Source organism: Lycium barbarum, chromosome 3 (genome assembly GCF_019175385.1).
Source record: "Lycium barbarum isolate Lr01 chromosome 3, ASM1917538v2, whole genome shotgun sequence".
Lineage (NCBI taxonomy): Eukaryota > Viridiplantae > Streptophyta > Magnoliopsida > Solanales > Solanaceae > Lycium > Lycium barbarum.
The window spans coordinates 129,850,684-129,876,675 of NC_083339.1; the positions used below are offsets into that span (position 1 = coordinate 129,850,684).

General features: G+C 34.6%; 1 protein-coding gene across 1 annotated transcript; it reads left to right on the plus strand.

Annotated features, from left to right (window-relative positions):
• The first annotated feature begins 16,747 nt into the window (after window positions 1-16,747).
• Window positions 16,748-19,802, plus strand: LOC132632493 (glyceraldehyde-3-phosphate dehydrogenase, cytosolic). Its single transcript, XM_060348455.1, has 11 exons — window positions 16,748-16,883; window positions 16,999-17,022; window positions 17,123-17,223; window positions 17,305-17,420; window positions 17,518-17,617; window positions 18,193-18,339; window positions 18,447-18,507; window positions 18,603-18,843; window positions 19,074-19,157; window positions 19,300-19,389; window positions 19,505-19,802. Exons 1-11 carry the CDS (start codon window positions 16,880-16,882, stop codon window positions 19,548-19,550), a joined length of 1,014 nt encoding a protein of 337 aa, XP_060204438.1. The 5' UTR covers window positions 16,748-16,879; the 3' UTR covers window positions 19,551-19,802.
• The last annotated feature ends 6,190 nt before the right edge of the window (window positions 19,803-25,992 follow it).

The window sequence follows — 25,992 nt, forward strand, 5'->3', positions numbered from 1 at the left end:
TAACTAAAAGTCTTTTCCTAGTTATACCTTATGGGACAGACTTTTAGTTAAGGCATAACTAAAAGTATGCCCCCATAAGGCATAACTTTTCCTTAAGACATAGACTTTGTCTTATAAGGCAAACTTTTAGTTATGCCTTAAGGAAAAATTCTGCCTTATGGGGCATACTTTTAGTTATGCCTTATCTAAAAGTATGCCCTAAGGCAGAACTTTTCCTAAGGCATAAACTTTATCTTATAAGGCGGAACTTATAGTTATATCGGGTTTGGCATAACTTTAGTTATTCCTTAAGGAAAAGTTCTGCCTTATGGGGCATACTTTTAGTTATGTCTTATGGGGCACACTTTTAGTTAAGGCATAACTAAAAGTTTACCTTGAAAAGTAAAATATATATATATATATATATATATATATATATATATGCCTCAAGGCAAAGTCTGCCCCCATCGGCAGACTTTTGGTTAAACATAACTAAAATTCTGCCGATGGGGGCATAGCGAAATTTAAACTCTATTTTACCGGTGGGGGCATAGCGAAATTTAAACTCTGCCTTACGATTTTTTTAAAAAATTTTGACTGAGTGGGGGTTCGAACCTGGAACCCATGGGTTTTAGCCTAAGGGCAAAATTTAAAGATTACAAATATGAGGGGCAAAATTTAAAGATCACCCCAAAAGAAGGGCAATTCTGCGAATACTAGCTTTTTTGGGTTGAATTAGGCCTAATAGTCATTTGTTTACATGGTATCAGTAGAAGTGCCAACCCAACCTGCTAAAGGGGCAAAAAGTTAAATGGGTTAGGACGGGCTGATCCTTTTTACTGAAGGGCCTCTTAAATGGCAGCTCTATGCGGGCCGCGGGCTTGCCCTTTAAGTTCTTTTTCCTTTCGAAATAGCATTCTCTAAGTGATTTTTTGTAAAATCTGAATACAGATATTTTGCAATCTGAAAATAGAAGTTTCTACGATACCATTCTTGCACGAACTCACATTATAAAAACAAAATAAATTCAAAAGAACAAATATAAATTGCTATCTATTCACTAATCCAAGTCACGTAAAAAAAAATGATATGATTTCTGAGACTAAAAAATACAACTCTAGTATTTAATTTACTGCTTAGTAGTTAATACTTTCTTTCTTTTTCATTAATTTCTATCTTTTTGTTTAATTTACTCATAATTTATTTAAAATTAACTAATTTATTATTTTATTTTTCTAGCCTCAAGGGCTGATCTCAGCCCAGCCCTTGAGGCTGGCAGGCCAAGAGAGACTCGACTATTGAGCCTCACTTCTAAATGGACTAAAAAAGCTTAGCCCAACTCTACTTAAATAAAGGGTTAAGTTGGGCTGACCTTACGGGCCAACTCATTTTGACAGCTCTAGGTATCAGAGCATGACTCATCTCACTCGATGTTGGGCATTAAATTGTTCACGCACTAGATGTTCAATCCTAAGCGTGAGGTGAATGTTGAAGAGTTCTCATCATAAGCTAGTTTTTGGAGTTGAGTTCGGTCACGATTCATTTCTTTACAAAACAGAGACTACCCTGCTCCTTTCAATTCGGGTGTTTTTCAACATCCCCAATCCAAGTGGCTCTAAATTCCTCTAGTCTGAAAATTGAAATAGCAATCTACTGATCATTAATAAGATTCAGAATAGGGACTAATGAAGTACATCCATCTAATAATTGGACTCAAGTTGAAATACATAACCCCCACATGTTGCTCTGCCCATATGCATGATCCCTTTGGCCTTTGCACATACTATTTGGAGCTTTGTCCTCATTGCACTGCTTTTTATTGTACGTCATATTACTGCCATTTTAAATATCCTGCCTCACAAACATGAATTAAATTTAATTGTAAGTATTTTCAACTCTTGAATGGGTTAATGAGTTGCTGGAGTGCTGATCTAAAGAGAAGTGGAAGAGCTAGCAAGAGTATGTACTCAGAAATTAAAAGGGTAACTAATACTATTACATACTCCGCAGTACTTCGAATTATATGGAAAAAAAAATGAGAGAATATATATATATAGCATCTGGAAACTTAATGGCTACACTGGAAGTTGATACGAAAATGAAGCTAACAATATAATTTTATAGGTAAGATGCCGTCTGATTATTTCGATCATAACAATTCTATAGGTGGGAAGAGGTAGTGCAAGCAATACAAGCGAGCAAGAGAATAGCAGCAGAAGCACCATCTTCTTCAACATTGGAACTGCTCCTCTTGAACTTGTTTGTTTTCCCTTTGTTGCATTGCATTATCATCTGTTTCACCTCAGCTTGCTGCTTCTGTTGTTGCCTTATCTTCATTGCTGCTTCTACTCTTGAAACCATTTTTCTCTAAATATTTTTTAACTTTTTTCTCCTGATGTGAAGAGAATGATATTTATGTGTATTTAGGAGTGAGAGATTAAATGTGCATGAAAATAAACGTTGATGCTCTCTCTATATATATCCTCCAACACATGACTCTGACCTGAATTATTTAATTATCGAAGACAGAGTAACATGAATAGAGGTGGATAGAATAGTAAAGATGATTTTTGCAAAATGATTTTATAATTTTATGAGCTTAAGTAGTTAAGTTATATACATCGTTAATGTTATATGCAGTGGCGGAGCCAGGATTTATGCCAAGGGGGTTCAAAAATATAAAGAAGTCATAAATGAATAAGCTAAGGGGTTCAACGTCTACTATATATACATAAAAAATAATTTTCACCTTGTATATACAGTGTAATTTTTTGCCGAAGGGGGTTCGGATACCCCTGGGCTCTTACTAGATCCGTCACTGGTTATATGGGCCGATCATGCAAAGAATATCTACAAATATAATGTCTGTGCACTTGCTGGAAACTCCTTGCCGAGGGCCTGTGCACCCCCGGGATTAGTCGGGGCTCAAAGAGACCCGGACACCCGATGCTTAATAAAAAAATATATAATATCTACTTAAATGTGAAATTTGTAATCTTAAAAATAAGTTAAATTATGTGCTACCATGATAAAAGTGATTGAATAGTGGAAAATATCTTAAGGTAAATAATGCATATAACTTAAGACATAAAGATGCTCAGAATATGGCCTTTCCCAAACTCCCATGTGAATAATTCGTACTGTAATGGTCCCAATAATTTCAAATTTTGAAAGGGATTTCTTAAGAGTTTACCCGACACGTCAGTCAATTGCCAATGTTATATCGGTATTCAAAGTAGAAGTGTTGTCCAAATTAAATTTTATACCACTCCTAATAGTTTAAAAATTATTTGTTGTTGGTTAAATCCAAACATTAAATGGTCGTATTTTTAATCAGCTACTTCGATTACGTTGTAAACTGGTTAGGCTATTTCACAAGGAAGGAACTGCAATATTAAGTATAGGTTCAGACGAACATAATATGTTTTGTTTAGATTTTATATTTTTATTATGAGATTAATCCACTAAATATATATAAATATTTTATCGCAATCTCAACAACCAAAACTAGTTATGAATTCGATGATAAATTAAGAATTCATATACATAAAATCAATCGTCCGCCTCTACCAATTCATGGTAAAATAACTTGCCCGACCAACCAACTTAGGAGAAGAGTACTATTGAAGTAACAATTTTCGTTTCTTTATATTTTATTCCCTCGAGGCAATTAAGGACTTTTCCCGTTTATATATATCCAACTTCAAATCTTTCACAGGAATAGTGTACACATAATCAGAAACTTTATCTTAGAGCCCACAATTTTCAAAACCTTGTATATATACCATCAAAAGCCAGCCTTGCAATTAAAAAAGTAGAAGAAGATGGTTGAGAGAAAGGTTAAAGTCTGTGAATATGTCCCCTATGGTTATTCATGTGTCGCAACATTAATAATCTTTTCACCTGCCTACCATTTGTATAGTACTCCTATTTCATATTCAAACCTAACAAGGAGGGAGGAATCACCAACACCCAACTACCATTTCTTTAATTTACTCTTCCATCTCCTTCAAATATTTAGTAATTTAGGTGTTTTTTTTCGTGTTCAGCACAATCTAATATATTAGAGATATTAACCAAAATCAGTGATGCTATTGCTAACGGTAGTATTCTAAGTTTCTCGTATGGGCTAGTAGCTAGAAATACTTATAGGGACACTAGCTATTTCTATTTGGGCAATTTACAAGATTGCCCTTCTGGGGGCTGTCTTTAATTTTTATCCCTCAAAATGGTGGTTCTTAAATTTTGCCATTCAGGCAGAATTTTGTAATTCTGCCTGAGGCGCAAAGTCTGTCTTGCGATTTTTTATTTTTTTTAACTGAGTTGGGGTTCGAACCCACAACCTTGGGGTGTTAAGCGAGGGGTAAAATTTAAAGACCACTAATTTGAAGGGCAAAAATTAAAGACCACCCCAAATAAAGGGCAATCCGTGCAAAAAAAAAAGTTTCTATTTTAATCTATCCCAAAATAGTATGTTTCAACGAAAATTAGGTGATGACTTTATTTATTTTATTTTTTGCCATAGTGTCAACAACCTTGTTTTGTTCTCTGAAGTTATGTCTTTTTTTTTTTTTTTTTTTTTTTTGTGTGTGTGGGTGGTGGGGGGTGGGGGGTGGGGGGGGGGTTCCTTCGATATCGATATTGGATGTCCGACTAATTCAAATTCGTGTCGCGTAGGGCTCATTCAGGAGAAGCGCTCCCTATCAAGGACTTTTCGATACCTAGAACTTGAACCCGAGACCTGTAATTAAGGTGGAGCAGACGCATCCACTGCACCACATTTTTTGGTGGTCTCTGAAGTCATGCTTGATCATATATATATATGCCCCTAACCCTTGTTTCAAAGACGTGCAAGCAATCATATAATAGAAAAGGTTTGGACAGTAAGTGTTAAGCATATTATTAATTAAATTCACTCAGAGCAATTAGGTGGTTTACCTAAGCCAGTAATTTAATGAAGAAATTGATTTCGTTTCTTTCAGTAAACATGTGTGTGTGTCTATTTTATAGTAATTAAATAGTATATGTACATATAGGTCTACAGTATGTACCCATTAATATTTGCAAGTCCAAACCTACACTCAAGTAGGCAACTATTTTTGCACATGCCGAATGTAATGCTGATGGTCTCGTTGTTCCTAATGCAGCAATAATTAAATGGATTATTTCTTGAGCAATTAATTACTATTAAAAACTAAATACTACTTATTCAAGTATTTAGAATAAACTCAGCTGGAATATTTTGGACACATTTAGCATTGGATTCTCCTTGACAGTTCAATCATAGTTAGGTAGAATCAACTAAATAATGTATTTGTTTGATAATAATCTAGCTTATATATATTAGCAAAACACTAAGGACCCATTTGGCCACGAGAATTTTTCATTTTTTTTCGGAATTTTTTTTCACTTTTTTCCGGAATCAGTGTTTGGCCATGAAAATTCCAAAAACAATTTGAAGCTGTATTTGAAATTTGAAAAATACCTAAAAACCTGTTTTCACTTTCAATACATTCAAACAATCAAATATTCTTTACAAAAATGATAACCAAACACAACTCAATCTTCAACTCCAATTTCAAAATTCCAAAAAAAAATTGGTTTTCATGGCCAAACGCCTAGTAAACTTTAGATTCGTAAACGTTGGATGATTCGTTAATAAGTAGGGAAAAGAGATAACCAGAAAAACAAATTATGAGCAGACCACAGCTATAGATCCGGCATTATTGTACCTATCGTATATATTCCTAAATAGTGTAGATAAATAATTACGGAGTACTACTTTGGACTATAACTAAACTCTAGTAATTGAAGAAAAGTTTTTTTTTTTTTTTCGGAATTGTATATTTGGTCAACAGGTACTTGAAGTTCGAAATCACGAAATTCCCATGTGCAATGCCATGTGAGCATGTTCCAACTGAACTGACCCTTCAGTTTTGTTATGCTTTGTCACTCTCATATATAAGTCGTACATATTTACCCATTTTTCTTTTTTCTTTGTATCGTAACCTTTTCTTTTTTACGATTTTGAATGTTTTATGAAATAGAAAAATTGGAAGAAAACAAAACGCATATTGGCCTTCTTTTTTTATTTCCAGTATTATGTCTATATTCAGATCAGCTTGTGCACATTTCAACTATTTCACTGAGTTACAGATATGGGGTGACTTTACTTGTCAAGACTTGAACAAATGATGAAAAATCACCTATTCCATATTTTTAGTTTCGCGAAGACTTGAACCTGAAATCAGGGGCGGAGCCAGAAAATTTGATAAGGGGGTTCAAGAAAATTAAAAAATAAACAGTAACCTTAAGCGAGCATATCCCATTTCAAATGCCTACAGATGATCCTATATCATAAAAAACTCTACCAAATGTCTCAATAAGCAAGAAAACAACTTAACCACAATCCAGCACACATAAAAGGGAATTGATTACTAAATAAAAATCTACACTTTGATTCTTTTATTAGCTAAAAATAAAGATCTGGAAGACCAATTTTGCAAACAAACAACATTTAAGAATTAAAACAATCAAGGCTTGGGGTTCATGGATGGAAAATGGGTCAGCTACCCATTTCACAAAATGGGTTGATTAACAACTAACAAGAAACAATAATGGGTTTGTTGTGATTTTGAGTATGGTGAAAAAAAAAAAAAAGAGAAAAAAAAAAAAAAACCTTGGAATTGGAAGCCATGGGCGAAGGCAGCAGCACAATTGAGTTGACAAAGAAGTGAAGGCGGAAGTGCGATGGCTTTGCTCCGGCGAAGTTGACTGATCGACAACTTTCCTAAATGTTGGAGTGGTGTGATGTTTGGTCGGCTGCTTTTTGCTTTTGTTGATTATATTTGGACCACATCGTTTAGATGGGTCTTTGCTTTACTGTTATTTGTTGGACTTGCTATTTAATATTAATAATATCCCTCTTACTGTTATACCACTAAGTTTTTGTTAATCTCTTTTTTTTTTTTAAAGGGACTGGATGAAAAATGTTAAAAAAAAAGGTGTCATTGCCGAGAATCGAACCCGCGACCGTGGGCTCAATCACAGGCGCCTCATCCACTAATTCGAAATCTCCATTTGTTAAGGGGATGCAAAAATAATATTTGTACATGAATAAAAAAATTCACCATATATATATAGTGCAATTTTCCGACGAAGGGGGTTCGATTGCCACCCCTTGCACCCCTGTAGCTCCGCCCCTACCTGAAGCCTAGTGTTATCTCCTCCCATTTAGTTTTCAACACACATTTTTTGAGTTATGCATTATAATCGTTTGTAACAGTATAGCCGTTGTCTAAAATCTAAATCAAGTCTCAATTCAAAGTACTGTCTTTTGTTAAAATAGTCTCCATATAAATTATCAGAATGATCAGAAAGACTTCTATTAACACAGTGTACGGAGGACGAACTCCAATTTGCATGCAAGTTCATGCAGCCGCACATATTCTCAAGGTAAGTAGCACAAGGGGGGTGGCTCCGATCTCCCCTACGCCTAGGACGTTGTCTGGGCCAAGAGCCAGCAATCTCCTTGTCAAGCAGTTTGTGTGCTCATTGAAAGGAAATGCCTTTGATTGGTACATCAATTTAGAGCCTGAGTCAATCAATAGTTGGGAGCAACTTGAAGGTGAGGTGTTACTTCACATGGGCGCGTCAAAAACAGGTTCAGCCAATAAATAAGTTTGGTTATATCCATTTATGGAATTTCAACTCCTATAATTAAAAAATAATCATTGCTCTGGAGTTTCAAAATTCACAAGGAGAACTCTCGAATAATGTCTTGGAGTCCCATTTATGGAATTTGAAGCTACAGGTTAACGGCTATTTTACAAAGACATGGTCGAAAAGTGGTCAGTGGGTGGCTGGGTGCTATTTCTTAAAATTTATAACTTGGATAAACATGGTAAATAATGAGTCATAATCCAACTATGTCGAACTTAAAATCTATTATGTTTGTTTATTTGTTCTGTATATAAAGTAATTTGTTTAATTAACAAATCAAACTGACAAGAACTTTTCTTTTATTTATCATGGCTCTATCTAATAACCAACCAAATTCGAAATAATTATTTTCCATGTTTTCGTTAGTTTGCCCAAATTGACAAGCTCGCTTTTAGGTGACTTAACTTGTGTTATGCCCAAATTAATCACCAATAAATATATGCCTAGCTAGCTCAATCCGTTCAAATTTAATCAAGCTGGGTTGATTCTAAATTTATTGGTTAAATTTGACACCTCTTTTTATACAGCATGATCAAATGAGTAGAGACAGCGAGATGATAAGACGAAGAAATAGTATTAGATCTTATAATAAGAGCTATGGAACACTTAAACTATCTTAATTAAGAGAAAAGGAGAAGGTATATATATAGATAGATAGTTAACAAGCATATATACAAGATAGGCTCATGAATATTTGAAAGACAACTTCATGATGCATGTAGCCCTAAATTTATAGCATATGTTTGGTGCCAAATGCCAATATTGAAACGGACAAGGAATGAGGTTCAAGTGAATGAACCCATTATTCTTAGCATGAAGGGGCCATGGCTCAAATAAAATGGGTTGTTGGCCATTTTCACAACATAGAACTATTAATATTCTGGTCTCACTCTTACAAATGTGATACCGACTTCTGCATCTAAGAAGATTTGCATAATAAAATCAGGATCAATATATTAGGACATAATAGATATTTTAGATCAGTGGGAATTATCGCATACTTGTTTGTGTCATATCGTGAATTGATGAAAGACTCTTCTTTCTATTCCATTATTTGGCAATATGATAGCATCATCAAACAACAAATATTGTAAAGTAACTTTGATATAGTATTTCTATTAAAGCTAGAAAGGGACCTTGGACCCGCTGAGGCTAGCCTCATCAGGTTGCCTAGCTACACTCACCGCCACACTAAACCACCAACCACATAAAGTGTACGACTTAATAACCAATTATCACATTTATATTTGGGTTCATGCTTATGGACAAGGGCGGACCCGCATGTAATGGTCCGAGTGCTCGAGCACCCATTAACCTGGGCGCGAACTATATATTTTTATATAGAAATTCTCTAAAATTGTGATATATTGGCAGAATAGCACCCACCCACTGTATAAAAGTTGGGGTGGGTGCTTTGGTTGAGCCTGAGTTAAAGGGGCTCACTCGGTGAAGCGTAAGGGTTCGAATCCTGTTAACACAATTTTTTAAGAGTTTCCCCCTATTTTTCTAGCACTTGGTTTTAACATAAAATTTCTTATGTTTATTTAGCTGTTCCCACTGACTTTTCCTTCATTTCTCCAAAGTATATATTCTTTTATTTTTTTACTTTCTTTGTTCACTTTTTATTAAAAAAATTTAAATTGATTTTTCATCAATTTTTTTTAATTTTATTATTGTGTTCCAATAATTTCTTACGTTTTGTTTTTAACTTTTCGTAATAGTTTTTCGTTATTTTTTTAATTATTGTGTCTTGTTAACACAATTTTTTAAGAGTTTCCCCCTATTTTTCTAGCACTTGGTTTTAACATAAAATTTTCTTATGTTTATTTAGCTGTTCCCACTGATTTTTCCTTCATTTCTCCAAAGTATATATTCTTTTTTTTTTTACTTCATTCTTTTATTTTTTTACTTTCTTTGTTCACTTTTTATTAAATTTTTTTAAATTGGTTTTTCATCAACTTTTTTTAATTTTATTATTGTGTTCCAATAATTTCTTACGTTTTGTTTTTAACTTTTCTTAATGGTTTTTCGTTATTTTTTTAATTATTGTGTTCAAATAATTTTGCACTTCTATTGTATGGCTGGTAGACGGTAGCAACTTTACAGTAAAATAATATCAGCACCCATGACCTTAAAATTCTGGATCCGCCACTACTTATGGACTATCATCAAACCCACAATGTTTAAAGCATATATAAAGTTTTATAATGCAAATATTTTCTTAAGTTTATATTACATGTTATCTGGATAATTTTTTAATACATTCCTTAAATTGAACTACTAGTAGTTCCATAGATATTTTTTCTCCCTGAAAAAAGTTCTACACATAAATTAATCCCTCAAATCATTCTGTGGAAGTATCTAATTGCTTGACTAGTTTCATGATTTCATCATGTACTTTTATTTTACTGCGCGCGCTAATCTAGCTATATATCCAACCAAAAAAAAGGTTTATCTAAGCTATATGAAGCTCATTCACAAAATTAAACCAGCAATGTATACTTAATTAGAGCCTATTATCAAAGTATTTTACGAAAATTTAACATTCTCAATTCATATAAGGTAAGGTATTCCGTTTCCGCTTTAATTTCCAATATTTTATTTGGTATAAAGGAATTTAGTCGGAATACACAGTAGCAATCATGTACTTGAACCTTTGGATGGAGTATTAGTGACAGATCTAGGATTTTCACTGAGGAGGTTCGAAAAATAAAAAAGTAGTGACTGGAATTTGAACTTGGAACCTCAAGGTGAATTTTGAACGCCCTAAACCACTAAACCAGCCTCTTCAATTCTCTTGTTTTTCAGGGTGTTCAAAATCTATATATGTACATAAAAAAAATAAAAAATACCTTATGTATACGGTATAATTTTTTGCCAAGGGTGTTCATGTGAACACCCTCGGCAGGCTTAGATCCGCCCCTACAGGAGCATGACACTATGTAATTTAGAAGAATTGAATTTGAGTTATATCCACTAAATGTGTAAGAAATAATTATGCAATTAAGTCACTTATTACATAGTTACAAATAAATCTTTTGATGAAAATTAATTGATCATTTGATAAAAATGATAGCTAACCTGCTATCACATGTCAAAATTTATTGACCGTATGATTAAAATGATATTAACTTGTTATCACTTATTGGAGAACTTAAAACTCATAACTAATATTGTGGTGAGGTAGGTTGTTTCAACAATAGCTAGCTTCTTCAAGTTCAATCTAATAATCAAAATGACATGTAATAATGCAAGTTAATTATCAGTTGTTGTTTGTTCTGGTGGAAGAAATGCTAGAAGTGTCCATGTAGTATAACTGCAGGGGCTCGGCCCAGGTCATAGTTAAGGAAGGGCTAGCTTTAATTAGGTTAGAAGCTATTGGGCTCATAAATGGTCGATATGTTCGGTGGAATTTCCGTCTAAATTGGGTCCAGATTATCTTTGTACAGGCCCAAACTCAGCAAGAAGTACACATATAGCCAATTTCAGGATTTCTATTTAGGAGTCGTTTGCCACATGGTATAAGCTGGGATATCTCCGCACTAATTTTGGTATTAACTTTGTACCATATTTGGTAGAAGATATAAATTTATCACATTCTATTAAACAGAGTATAAAATGAAGCACAATCTTAAGGATTGGATATCCCACCTTATCCCATTAACCTTGCGATTATTTTATCCCATCTCTCATACGGGATAAATTAGCCCCGGAATTATAATCCCGAGATAATTTAGTCCGCGTACCAAACGACCCCTTAAGGTATAGCTGAGGTTCATAATTTCTATTTAAGGTATAGAAATGTAGGATAAGAATGTATACGATATTTTTAAGTTCCGGTCGGATTCAGCACATAGCGGGAGTTTAGTGCACTGGATTCCCCTCCCCCCACCCCACCCCCCCTCTTATAAATTTAGCAACTTCAAAATCAACTTTAGATTGTGTGAGTTTGAAGTTTGAAATTGTCAAAAGAGGCTTCAAACTCAAAGACATCAATAATATGTCAAGTTGAAGGTAGTTTATACAGTCTGTATCTTCTTTTTTCTCTTTTTTTTTTAAATTTTTTTTGCAGCCGCTATTCTTTGGGTGCGCACTGTGTAAGCTTACTGTGCAATAGCTCGCAAACCACATAGGAGATGTAAACCGCACTAGACAAGTCTGGTGCGACGAGCTCTTACTGAGAAGGCTGCTGGTGATGGAAATCGATCCCAGGTCTTCCATGTGGGAAACTGCTCACCCATCCAACTCAGCCAACCTTTACGAGTGTATAGTCTTTATTTTTATAGGTCAATGTCTTCAAGCTTTTCCAACCTTCACTTAATTTAAACTTACTTTCATATTTGAAATTCAAGCTCCAGATTTTTTTGTCTTACAACAATATATATATATATATATGTCTATTAAATAATTTAGAAAAACCTAAATATAAGTTAACTAGCAGAATGGAAACTCAATTATTAAATCTTTACGCAATATATTAGCACTTCTCTGTCCCACGTATTCAGGGACGAGCAAAATAATTTAGCGAAATTATAAATCATTTTGCAAAATTTCTTTCGACCAATTATATGTATTATACCTAATATGATGATTTATAAACCCAAATACTTATGATCATTTTTTTTTATTGTCTAAACTACATGCCTAGAGCGTGCGGCTTCGGACGAACTTAGTAGTTTTAGTCCAAACCACGAAATTTGTCAGAAAATTTATTAAACATGTACAAATTATTCAGTTTAAAACTCAATAACTTAAAATAATTAAATTCTGAATCCATAAATTTTAAATCCTGATTCTGTTGTTTGCAATAAATTTTAATATGCGGAAATAAATTACAATCACAAACAAAATATGAAGAAACAGAGATTTTATTTATGAATATTGCGGGTACAAGATCTGTTTACTCCCTTGATTCTTCTCTCCTAATATTTCTCCGTAATTCAAGGGTCGTTAGTAGCTTGTTTCTCGAACGTAGGATGATTTGTATTTGGATATGTGGACTTTCGTGGGATGTATCTGATTTCCATGAAAGGATATTGTGGATCTTTTTGAAGTATTTGGTTGTCAAGAAATATCCAGCCACATATTGACCTCTTTTTGAATACCTATGAGTGTATGGGATATCTGAGATGACTTTTCAAGTGAATATGTGTCTTTATAGGCTTAATCTAGGGTTTAGGGTAGAGTAGTCTCCAAGAAACCCTAGCACCTATTGAGCTCAACTTGTAGAGCCCCACAAAATTTCGATGTCTCCAAATGCCCCCTACTCCAAAACTTGTCGGAGTATAAACTTGGCGAATCTCAAAGACGAGACTTGAAGCAATAATGAAAGATGACAATCGTCTCAAGTACTGTTTGTTTGAGAGATACCCTTGGATCATTATTATTTTCCAGTGTCTTTTGGCCTTGGTAAGACTAACTGTACCCACTTTGGACATGGATTGAAATCCATCCCTTTTCATTAAAGAGTGGTATCAAATCCACGTAGGACAAATTTGAACAGACTTTAATTTGCACACCAGCTTAATTCAAACTCAATTTCCAGAGAAATCTAATTTTAATAGACTTCAATTTGCACCATAAATTTGTCCTCTTGATTTCACCAATCACCTTTCAGAGTAGCCACGGATCACGTGTGTGTCTTTGCGATTTTGCAACTTCGGTGAGAAATCACTCGGTGATTCGATTTTGCTTTTTTTTTTTTTTTTTGAGGGAAGAGATGAAGGGTAAAATTGTCTCACTGAGCGTGCCAATTTGTTTGCAACAAATTTTAATATGCGGAAATAAATTACAACACAAATAAAATATGAAGAAACAAAGATTTTATTTATGAATATTTGCGGGTACAAGATCTGTTTACTCCCTTAATTCTTCTCTCCTAATATTTCTTCATAATTCGAGGGCCGTTAATAGTTTGTTTCTCGATCGTAGGATGATTTGGATTTGAATATGTGAACTTTCTTGGGATGTATTTGATCTCCATGAAAGAATATTATGGATCTTCTTGAAGTATTTGATTGTCAAGAAATATTCAGCCACATATTGACCTCTTTTTGAATATCCATGAGTTTATAGGATACGTAAGATGTCTCTTACAGTGAATATATGTTCTTTATATAGGCTTAATCTAGAACTTAGGATAGAGTAATATCCAAAAAAAACCTACGTATTGAGCTCAACTTATAGAATCCCACGAAATTTTGATTTCTACGTTCGTCTCTCAACCAAATACTTACAATGGAACAAGAGGGTACAGCATCACAACCTTAAAGCTACTTCCTCCCTTATCTTTTTTTCTTTCTATATTTTTCCTAAAGAAACGCCGACATTAAAAGATTGGAAATTACAAGTTCCAAAAGTTGGAACTATCTCCAATTGTCGCAACGTAAGTTTAATAGCGACAAGTGTAAAATAGGTGCCCTCTACTTTTGCCAAGTAACCCGTGTCCGCTTGCTACTCACGCAAATCAAGGGGCATAAAATGTCCGTTTCAACTCACAGCATTATTATTGTATTGGCAATTGGAATTTCGTGATAAATCATTTTTAAAATCAAAAGGTGATAACTCCACCTCTCTACCACCTGGACTCCCAGTTTCCAGTCCAATATTCAAGGAATTTCGTGTTTTCCAGTTTATGATCAAATCAAAATTATTGAAAAAGGGCGTTCAAAGGCTTCGTCTTAAAATTCATTTGAAAATAAGCAAAAAGCTAGTGTGAACAATGGCTTTATGATTACAAATTTATAAGCTGAAGAAGCAAACTTTTAGTCAATATTTCGTAATTTAAATAATTTCAGTACCACTTAAGATGTGATTAACTAACCATGATTTATGTTGACATCCTAACACAATTTTCACATGGTGGCAGATTTAACATTTGAAATTATGAATTCTTATCACAACCTCAAATCAATATATAATATCTACAATCAAATATTTTATAAATAACTTAATATATATAAGATAGACTTCATTTGATTTAAACTTAAAAAATTGATATGAAATTAATCTAATTTTAATTTAAATAAAAAATCTAATCAAATGGGACAATAGTTCTTCGAAGCGATCATTTATAGATTTGAACTTTTCTCTTTGAAGACTAATCAACCACAAATTCGAAAGGAGTAAACCCGTAATCTATACCTCTAAGCAGAATAGCTGATTCTTGCTCGATTGAGAGGAAGAGGTGAAGCTCTTAATTCTAAGCTTGTAAAAAAAAAAAAACGTAATTGATCGTTCGACTCAAAAGTGATATAATAAATATTTATTCAAGTTCAGCCCTAGATTCAAAGGAAGAACTAAACTCATGATTTGTATCTCTTTTCAAAGTGGAGCGGCTTACTCTTGCGCGTGCAGGAGGAAGAGGAAAACTTCTTGACTTTATGCTAGTCGGCAAAGCGGGATCAATCATTCAACTAAAATGTACTCCCTCTAGTTTTCACTTAGCCATCTGCACACATTTTAAGAAAATAATAACTTCAAAAAAAATAAGTAATTTGATTAAATTATCTCAAATTAAATAGGTATTATATTTTGGTCACTTTAACATTTAATAAGGGTAAATTTTAAAAAGTAAGAATAATTATTTTGTGATTTAATAAATGAACACTCTTTTTGCATCAAAATAAATAGGCTACGTGGACACTCTTTTTTAAAATAAGGGAGTAATACTTAGGGGAAACAGCACAAAACACCCCTAGAACCTAAAATAATTACGCGTTTATGCCTCCAGTTAAACTAATTACTGCCAATACCTTTTTTGCATTAAATATTTACCAGATCACCCCTTACACGGACTGAGCCGTGAATTGCGGCATGAAACAGGTCCTTGACTCCTTTCTCACCTCTGTTTTCTTTTCTTTTTGTTTCTTTTTCTCTTAATTTCTTTTTTTTTTCTTTTTTTTTTTTTGTAACTTGTCAGTATATAATATATGATATATATCATGTGGGTATCATAAAAGATAGATGAGTGTTTTTTTTTTTTTTAAGAAATGAAAGTCCTCTATGATAGCCTATTAGTATATCATAGTACACTGAGTAACATTGTGATGAATCAGTCATCTATGATACTCTGTCAGTATATGAGATATACCAGCTTAATATCATAAAGAACTGAGAAATATTTTTTATATTTGATAAGAATGAATTAGTCTTTATGAAACCCTGTAAGTATATGATATATACCATACGGGTATCATAAAGGATTGAGTTGTGTTTTTTTTAAGGAATGAATATATTAGAGTGATACCCTAATATATCACGTAAGTCATTCATCCATAATATGAGTATCATAGTATATTGCAACAGTATACTTCAACTGCTACTGATTTGATATACTATATGCTAGAATAAATTATTTTTTTAAATATGAAAAAAAATATCAGTTATCCTTTTTATTGATATAAAAAAATAAAAATAAAGGAGCCAAAAGGTGTGTAGAGTTAGATTATGAAAAAAAGGAAATAAAGAAAAAATAATTTTGTAAAATTGAAATTAGAAAAGGAGGAAAAAGTAATAAATGAAAATCATCAGAAATTTAAAAATAAAAATAAATAAAAATAGCAAAAAAAAAAAAGTGAATGAAATTAGATTATGGAGATAAAAAAGAAAAGAAATAAATGAAATTAAAAAGGAACAAAATAAATAAATTTAAAAAATAGAAAAAAAAAGAAAAGAAAGAAGCTAGAATTAAATATGGAGTCAGATTATAGTGAAAAAGAAAATAAAATATAGTTTAATTTGGGTAAAAAATAAATGAACAAAAAAGGAGGAAAAAGAAAAGAAAGAAAAGAAGATAAGAAGTAGAGAAATAAAAAAGAAAAAGAGACAATATACAATTACCTATCAAAGCTACTGTTAAGATAATTATTTTGCATATAATGGATATTGATGTTTTTTCCCCTAATACTTGTGATAGTAAATTTTACTCGTAACCGATATTTATAGTACTAAATTAGAATGCTTAATCATAATTAAGTGGAGTAATAAATTAGTTGAAAATCCCGATCCACCGCATATCTCGGTCTCCAGTCACCAGCTAGTTAATATTGAACCCTTCTACTAACATCCACTCCACTACACTCTTCGACAAAACCTTGCAACCACTCACTCCCATCCAACTTCGCTCCTCCTCTCATTTCACACACACACAAAAAAAAAAAAAAAATTAAAAAAAATCATGGGTACGTCGATTCTCTTTCCCTTTTATTTTTCCTGCTTTTAACATGATTTTCTCTTTTCAGATCATTAAATTCGATTAATTTTTTTCCTTTTCTTTTATTGTTTCAACTCTCACAGCCAAGATTAAGATTGGAATTAACGGTAAGCATCTGTTCTCTTCAAGTGATTTTATCTAATTAATTATAATTTACCTTTGTTTGGTATACTCTATGGTTTTGAAATTAATCTTGTTTGCATGAAGGATTTGGAAGAATTGGTCGATTAGTGGCCCGAGTTGCTCTCCAAAGAGATGATGTTGAGCTTGTTGCTGTTAACGACCCCTTCATCTCTGTTGAATACATGGTACATACCCAAAAAAAAAATAAAAAATTGAATAAATTTTATTGTTAATGTTATGAAAGTTTACTGTATGTCGTGTTGCAGACATATATGTTCAAGTATGATAGTGTACACGGTCAGTGGAAGCACCATGAGCTTAAGGTTAAGGATGAGAAGACTCTCCTCTTTGGTGACAAGGCTGTTACTGTTTTTGGCTTTAGGTAATAATTTATTTTTCTCTTGAACACATACAAATTGGTTTATAATTTTATTGGGTCGATTTGAATTTCTGATTGAACTTTGTTGGTATATGTGAAGGAACCCAGAGGAGATTCCATGGGGACAGACTGGAGCTGATTATATCGTGGAATCGACCGGTGTTTTCACCGATAAGGACAAAGCTGCTGCTCACTTGAAGGTTTGTGATCATAAGTAAATAGATATGTTCCACAATTTTGTGCATTGTGTGTGTATGATCATCAAGTTTCGCTCTAATGTACATGCACATGATTACTCTGTATTAGTGATGTTAATTGATGCTTGATGAGTATCTTTATTTGTGATGGTATACTGAAAACAGCATTACAAAATTTGTACTAGTGATGTTAATTGATGCTTGATGTTCGTATTATATTTGATGATCGGAGGATTTGTACCTGAGTTTTGGGTGAACACACTAGTAACTATGTTTTAGTGGATATAATAATTATTTCCTTGCCAAGATCATTGATTTTTTGTAGAAAGTTTTATCTCAAGCCTTGATGCAACTAAGTCATGCATATCTCATTGTTGAGTTAAATTAAGAACTATGAATCAAGCTTGGTGTAGTGGTATTGGTATAGTGGTATCTACTCACCTCGGGTTCTTTATGCTTGTTCCTGTTAATGCTATGATAGTTGGATTAATTGATTATTTTTCTTTTCGACCTTAGTTTGAGTTATTATCAGTGATACTAGGAAGCTAATATCTTGTTCAACTTTTGTGAATCATCAGGGTGGTGCCAAGAAAGTTATCATTTCTGCCCCTAGCAAGGATGCTCCTATGTTTGTTGTCGGTGTCAATGAGAAGGAATACAAGCCAGAACTCAACATTGTTTCAAACGCTAGCTGCACCACAAATTGCCTTGCTCCCTTGGCCAAGGTTCTCCTTTTCTGCCCGTCCCGTTCCTTCAAAATAACTATTGTGTCATTGCATAATGGGATGCGCGAATGAAACGTCATGTCACAATTTCTCGTGTCTATCTGCAGGTTATAAATGACAGATTTGGAATTGTTGAGGGTCTCATGACCACCGTCCACTCCATCACAGGTAAGTGCCTCTCTTGCTTCTACTTTTATTTAAAATAGGAGTATAATTCATATGTAGCTTGCTCACTGGGATTGGCTACGACCATAATATTTTAGCCACTCAGAAGACTGTTGATGGGCCATCATCCAAGGATTGGAGAGGTGGAAGAGCTGCTTCATTCAACATTATTCCCAGCAGCACTGGAGCTGCTAAGGCTGTCGGGAAAGTGCTACCAGCGTTGAATGGAAAGTTAACCGGAATGGCTTTCCGAGTCCCAACTGTTGATGTGTCCGTGGTTGACCTCACAGTGAGGTTGGAGAAAGAAGCTACCTATGATGAAATCAAGGCTGCTTTGAAGTAAGTTTGTGTTCTTTGTATGATTTCCACAAGTGTATTAGTATGTAAGTTTGTGTTCTTTGTATGTTTTCCACAAGTGTATTAGTATGCGTAAGTTATTTTCCTTTTTCCCTAAAGAATCTATTATCATATCAATAGTGTCTTGGAATAATGTTTGTGTTCTTCCACATTTGTTTTCTTGAGCTGCGTCTTGGCATGACTGCTAACTTGCATTGTTAAATCTTCTGAAGGGAGGAGTCTGAAGGAAAATTGAAGGGAATTCTAGGTTACACTGAAGATGATGTGGTATCCACGGACTTTGTGGGAGACAATAGGTGAGTTTGGGATTTTGAAGTGTTTTATGATTAAATTTCTGTCTATTTCGCGTTTCATTTGCTACACTAAAGTTCTTTCTGTGTTGATCCACTTTTATGTTGCTCTACTAATCAGACTCTGTATTTCTGAAATAATTTGCAGATCAAGCATATTTGATGCCAAGGCTGGAATTGCTTTGAGCAAGAATTTTGTCAAGCTTGTTTCGTGGTACGACAACGAGTGGGGTTACAGGTAAGAACATGAAATATCTAGTGTACATTTCTTTCATCATCAGTTCAATTCACTGCATAGGAGTATTATATGGTTTGTGGCTTCCTGCTAATAGTAATGCTTGATGGAATTGCAGCACACGAGTGGTGGACTTGATTAAGCACATGGCATCAGTTCAGTAGAAGTGGCAGTTCACTCATTGGTGGCAACGCATGGTGGTACTGCTCGTGGCGATCCTGTTCTGCGTTCTTAGATAATACAGTTTAGAATAAAGTGTTCTCTCGGACCAGAAATTAGCGGATGTTTGATGTGATTTTGGGGCTGTACTCTTGTTTAGAGTCCTCTTTACATTCCGAGAATGTGTCTCAGTGACTGGTATATGTTTCTCTTGTTTTGTTCCGTTATGAATGTATAATAATGTTGGACCTTGTTTAGTGGTTTTGCTTCCCCGTGTCTGTACTATCCCTTGGTGCTTAGCTAACAGGTCTCAAGTATAAAAGGCACGTCAGATGCCCTTACCAAAGCTGCTATAGGGTCAATAGATGAGTTCTTCCTCAGCATGGGGTTCTCTGTTCTTTTGGAATATGTTCCTTGATTACATCCCCATGCAGGCTCCGGTGTCCCTTTCTTCCTTAAGTATAGTGGAGTCTGTCATGTTGTGTTTTCAGTTTCTCATGTTAAATAAATGAAGGCCGAGTAGGCAGGACTGTAGGTTAGTCATGTGAATTTGGTTTGGCTCTTCTTTGGGATCACAAGAATGTCAATATGTTGGGTGACTTTTGGTTGAGAGCCTTGGTGCTTTCAAATCAACTAGTAGAAGAGTAGTTGTGGGGTAGGTGCATCGTGATATCGATGTGGGGTTCATTTGGATAGCTGGGGGGAGCATTTCTACCAAAAACAGCTGAATAATCTTTCTCATGATACTATTAATTGTTATCACGCATTTTGTCGCGGCAGTTGGTGGTTAAGTGTTAATTACTTTGTTGAATCGAGCATGACTCTTTAACCACCAGTCCACTTTAACCAATGTTTGGGAGCCTTCGGTTGAAGTGGTTCCTTACTGTCTTATTGGTTTTCTCTTTACAGAGGAAGTTGGTTTTCTTTTTCTCTTTTTCTAAACAAGCAGATCGTAATCACGTGTTCTGCGTAGCTTTGAGGGACAAGGACGAAGCCTGGCCGTTATTTAGGCTTCGTTGCGTAAAAATCACTCTAGTCTACTGATTATCTAAGGTTCCAAAACTGTAGGTTGAAATTGTATTTGTACATGAACGTCTCTTGAAAAAATAAGTTGACGTTCAGGGAATAAAAAGTCACTGTTAATGATGTTCAAACATTAACAGTTAATCTGCAAATAATGATTTGCAAATATTGGTTGCTCTTCTGGCTCTCTATTTAGCTACAGTTGCCAAAAAAAAAAAAAAAAAAAAGTAGGTTTCATGCACGAATTCCGTGCGTGAAAGGACCAAACTGTAAAGTTAAAACCTTGGCCCTTTCACGCACAGAATTCGTGCGTGAAAGAGGTAACATAAACTGCCCCCCTGCCCTTGCCTTTGTTCTTTGGCCAATTTTTTTTTAAATTCATGTTTTTTCCGTACTTTGACTGAAGATTAGTTAGATTTCAAAATGCCGGAATATCAATATTTTATATAGAATTTAATATCTTTTTTTGCATACAATAATGTCGGCTCATTACATGAAGTACATCTAAACGTTTGGATGACGTTTTAGGGGTTCTATAGTGCCCCAAAGTATTTGTTTGGAAACTTGTTATCTTTAGATTTAAGTGTCATATTTTATAGGGTTTTGATTAATTTAGGACGTCGCACAAGTTATTATTAATCGACAATAAAGACTAAGATAACTTATTATCATTAAGAAAATAATAAACAAAAATATATATAATATTTACATAAAATGTACACTTTATTTACAAATACACAATCTCAGGTCCCACATCTCGGAGCCTTTAGAGTACTGCTAGGCCTAAGGCCAACCCCACCACCCTCACCATCATGTCCACTCCCCTTCTTCCGCTTAACCGTACATGCTCTATGGTATGATTATCCTTGCTTCCCTTCCTTCCACCCGGACCCTGGTTCATAACATGCTTCCTATGGGAGATGACGGTGGGCAGTGGGAGTGGGACAACAACATTAGGAGACTCGTCAATCTCATTAGAAGACCCGTCCATAGGCGCAGAAGAATGAACCTGAAATAACATATAAACAATTTAGGCGCAGAAGAATGAACCTGAAATAAGATATAAACAATTTAATTTAGATTTATTCTAAACTAAACATGAAATAAACAATTAATTAATAAATTATTTTATTGTAAAAATCAAACTTGTGTGTCGACGGCCTCCTGAGATGGTTGGTGAGAGGGCTCCTCAGCTGGCTCCTCAACGGTCTCCTGAGTGGGCCCCGGAGCTGTAGCTGGAGCTGGAGATGGGTCCACAGGCGCAGAAGGATGAACCTGAAATAACATATAAACAATTTAGTTTGGATTTATTCTAAACTAAACATGAAATAACATATAAAAAAATAATTAATAAATTATTTTATTCTAAAAATCAAACCTGTGTTTCGACGGCCTCTTGAGATGGCTAGTGAGAGGGCTCCTGAGCGGCCCCCGGAGCAGGAGATGCAGATGGTGCCAGATCAAACATGGCGTCGAAGTTCAGATGTAGGCCACTTTGTAGATCATGAACCGGCCGCTCACCTTGTGGATCACGAACTGGTGGATGTGGAAATGAAGGCCAGGGCACATAATCTAACAAAGGGTCCGGCGTATACAGAGGTGTCTGTGAAGTAGACGGCCGGGAAGAAGAAGTCGATGGGATCTCTGAAGCTGACAGAGCCTCATCACTTCTGCCAGCCCGACCACCTTGGCCACCAACTCCTCTGGCCCTACCCTCTCGGCCACCACCACCTCCAGCACAACCACGACCACTCGCTGCCTGAGGTGGGGCACTGGTAACACGCTCACCGAGACACTCAAAGTCATGTGCCTGTAGCATACCAGTCTCGGCAAGCTCAATCATCCGTGCTTCATACTTCGCTATCTCGGGGGCCTCCGTACGGGCAGTGCTCTCATAGTGCATCGTCTGAACGGTCCGTACCTGCTTATGTTTGCAAATATTAACAATTGAATAAATTTGTAATTAGTACATAAGACGATGGATTAAGTTTAAGACCAATAAAACTTACCAGCGCCTCATACGCTCCTGCGAGAGCTACATATCCTAAGCCATCTGGACGACGCCTAGCGGGATTGCCAATAATGATGCCAGTGATTCGCATGTACCACTCCATGTACATATGGATCGGAGTGTCATGTCCGACCACCGCTAGGCTCGTCATCCTCACATCCCAACTCTGGACCTGCTGCTGCATATGGAGCCACCATGCATCATTGACGCTCGAACGCTCGTCCCTCACATAGTGGTCGTGCTCCCAATCCGTAGCCGCGGGTATATTCTGTGTTGACACCCAATTTTGTCCCGCCTCTCCCCCGAAATACCTATTAATACTTCTAGTGTTTTGAGAAATTAGAATATGCATTTAAATTTTACTATAATTATTAGTCTTTTATTAACACCCACGTTTTATTATTCCGCTGCAGTTATTATTATTATTATAATAATAATAATAATAATAATAATAATTATTATTATTACTATTATTATTATTATTATTATTATTGTTATTATTATTCTTAAATTATCATTTTATTACTAATTGTCATTAATTATTATTATTCTTGTTATTTCCATTATTATTATTATTATTATTATTATTATTGTTATTATTATTATTATTAATTACTAATCATCATTATCATCGTTATTTTTTATTATTAATTATTATCATTGTTTTATCAATAATTGTTATTTATTATTATTAATTATTATCATTGTTTTATCAATAATTGTTATTTATTATTATTATTATCATCATTATTATTTCTTATTATTATTATCATTATTATTTTATTATTAACACTATTACTGTTATTATTATTAATTTATTATCATTTTTTGTTATTATAAATAATTGTCATTTTTTTTTATTATTAATTACTACCATATTTATTATTACTATTAATTATTATCATTATTCTTATTGTTATTTGTTATTAATTATCAATATTTGTTATCTACTATTATTATTATATCTATTATTATTTTTATCACCATTATCATAAGCATTATCATTATTACCATTATCATTATTGTTATCATTATTAGCAGTATTACTACCGCTATTTATTTGCTGCTATTATCTAGTATTATTGAAACTTGCATTTCTCAACGTTCTGCCAACTGGCGCATACACATCGCATTTATTTCGCACATTTTAATGATAGCGTTTGTTATTAAATATTATTGCACGGTCATTGCAACATCATATAATTTTATTATCCGGATCTTTTATAATTACATATTTCCGTATTAGGTGATATTCTGGCACCCTTAGTACATCGTTAATCAAAATGGGCCTCTTATGCAAATTTAGAAGCCAAACTATTTCTTGCACTCGGTCCGTATTTTGACTTACCGGACCCCAAATCAAAGTCCAATTAACTCCTAATATTTTTTGGACTAGACCATATTTTTTATCTCAATTTTAGACCAGTCCACGTTTAAATTCACTAGTCCATCTTTTTAATACCTAGTCTAAAATTTGACCCGGTCCACAAATGGACCGGGTCCGATCCATTTTTTTCGTCCAAATAAGGGAAACCCTTTTTAGGGTTTCCCCTTCATCTCCTCATCTCCTCCGCCGCTCTTCATTTCCTCTCCCCTTCTCCTCCTTTCCCGCTCCCTCGCCGCCGCTCCCACTTCCCCCCTTTTCCTCCTTCTTCTCCGCTTCCTCCACTCATCCCTGTTCCCCACTTAACCTTGTCTCCCTCCGCTTCTCCTTCACTCTGTCTTCAAGCACAAGCACAAAGAAAAAGCAAGCAAAAACCTATAAAAGGAGGAAGAATCGGAGTTGAAAGGGGGGGGGGGGGGGGGGGGGAACGAAGAGAAAGGTACCAAAAAGATCCCCTGAACAAGAATCTCAACTTTAAAATCAAAAATCCCCAGAAAAATCAAGAAATCAAAAAAATCCTTTGAAGATAATAAGTTCTTCAATAGACGAAACCCCTCTTGGAAAATATCAGTTCCTTTAACGGTGTTGTTGATTTCGAAGCAAAAGATCTACATCATTTTTTTTCTCTTGTTCTGTTTGCCCTTGATACTCGTTTGGATTCGAGTGTGAACAAATTTGGGATTCGTGTTATTTCGAGGTTGAATCGAGACTCCGCACCTCATTTCGCTGCACCCGAAGAAGGTCAGCATACTTCTCTCCTTTCATATATTTTTTCGTATTTTAATGATTTCTTTCCTTGTTATCTGTACTAAATCGAGGGGTCAGGATAAGCGTTAGTACAAATTAGGCAGATATGTGTTAAGTCTTAGTCTCGTTTGGTTATATTGTCCTAGTTACCAAGTTTAGTCGTGTTTAAAGAGCATTTAGAGGGGTTCTTGAGCCATGGCATGACTAGTATAAGATCTGTTTGTAAAGAGTTCCGCTAATTAGATAAAAAATGTGCTATGTTCTTGTCTCATTTAAACTGAAACTTGAAGTTTGGTTAAGTAGTTAACGACAGATGATATGTTAAGCTGTGAACATGATCCTATATGCTTGCATGTTAACAAGGCTTGGGCCATCCAGATTCCATTTGAATTATATGTGTAAAATGTCTAAAATTAGTTATGTGATTAGTTTAGAATTTCAGTGTTTAGTGACTGATTGGCCTTAGCTATACATGTCTTTGGGCATAGAATTGTAGTCTGTGAACTATGCCTCAATGATGGACATTTCTCTGGCTACACATATGCTTAGCCTTAGTGAACCTTAATATAACTAGGTCTGTTTATCTTAAGGGTCCCTCTGTTTGCCTTGCAAGATTAGTCGCATATTAAGCAAACTTGTCAGCAAACATCTCTTCTTTTATTTATTTATCAGTGGATCCAGTATCTTTGTTCATGCTATGTGTTCTATGTGTTTTATATACTTGATTAGTTAGCTGATAAACTAGTCTAATAGCTGTTAGTATTAATAGGTGTTAGGACAGTTTCTTGTTCATATTAGGCTTATGAAGTTCCATCTATGTCCAGCATATAAATTTGTTGGATAATTGGTCTCAAGGCTTTCTTTCTGAGTCAGTTTTGTTGTTACGTTGCTTGTAGACTACCTGGCTGGCATCTCACAGTTAAGGTGTTGAAATGGTTGATTTAGTTTCCTTGCACTCTTATGAAACGAGTAGTGGATAATTAATTTTATCATATCCCGCATTGCTCAAATTGCTTAACTGCTGGCCTGCTTCTCTACCATCCATGTATGTTTACCTTGATTTAGGGCTTGTTTGTGTAGCATCATCTCTTCAAGCAACATCTAAGCAAGGTCTCACTTGAATCTTGTGTTAGCATTAGGAGTTAGCTGCCTTGCAGCTATGAAAAGCAATGTTTGCTCTTTGTTAAACCATTTATGATTTAAGAAGAAATGATAGTGATTTGTTTGCTCTTTGGCTCCTGTAATCTCAGTTGCACATAACTTGTTTTCTACATGTTTCGTG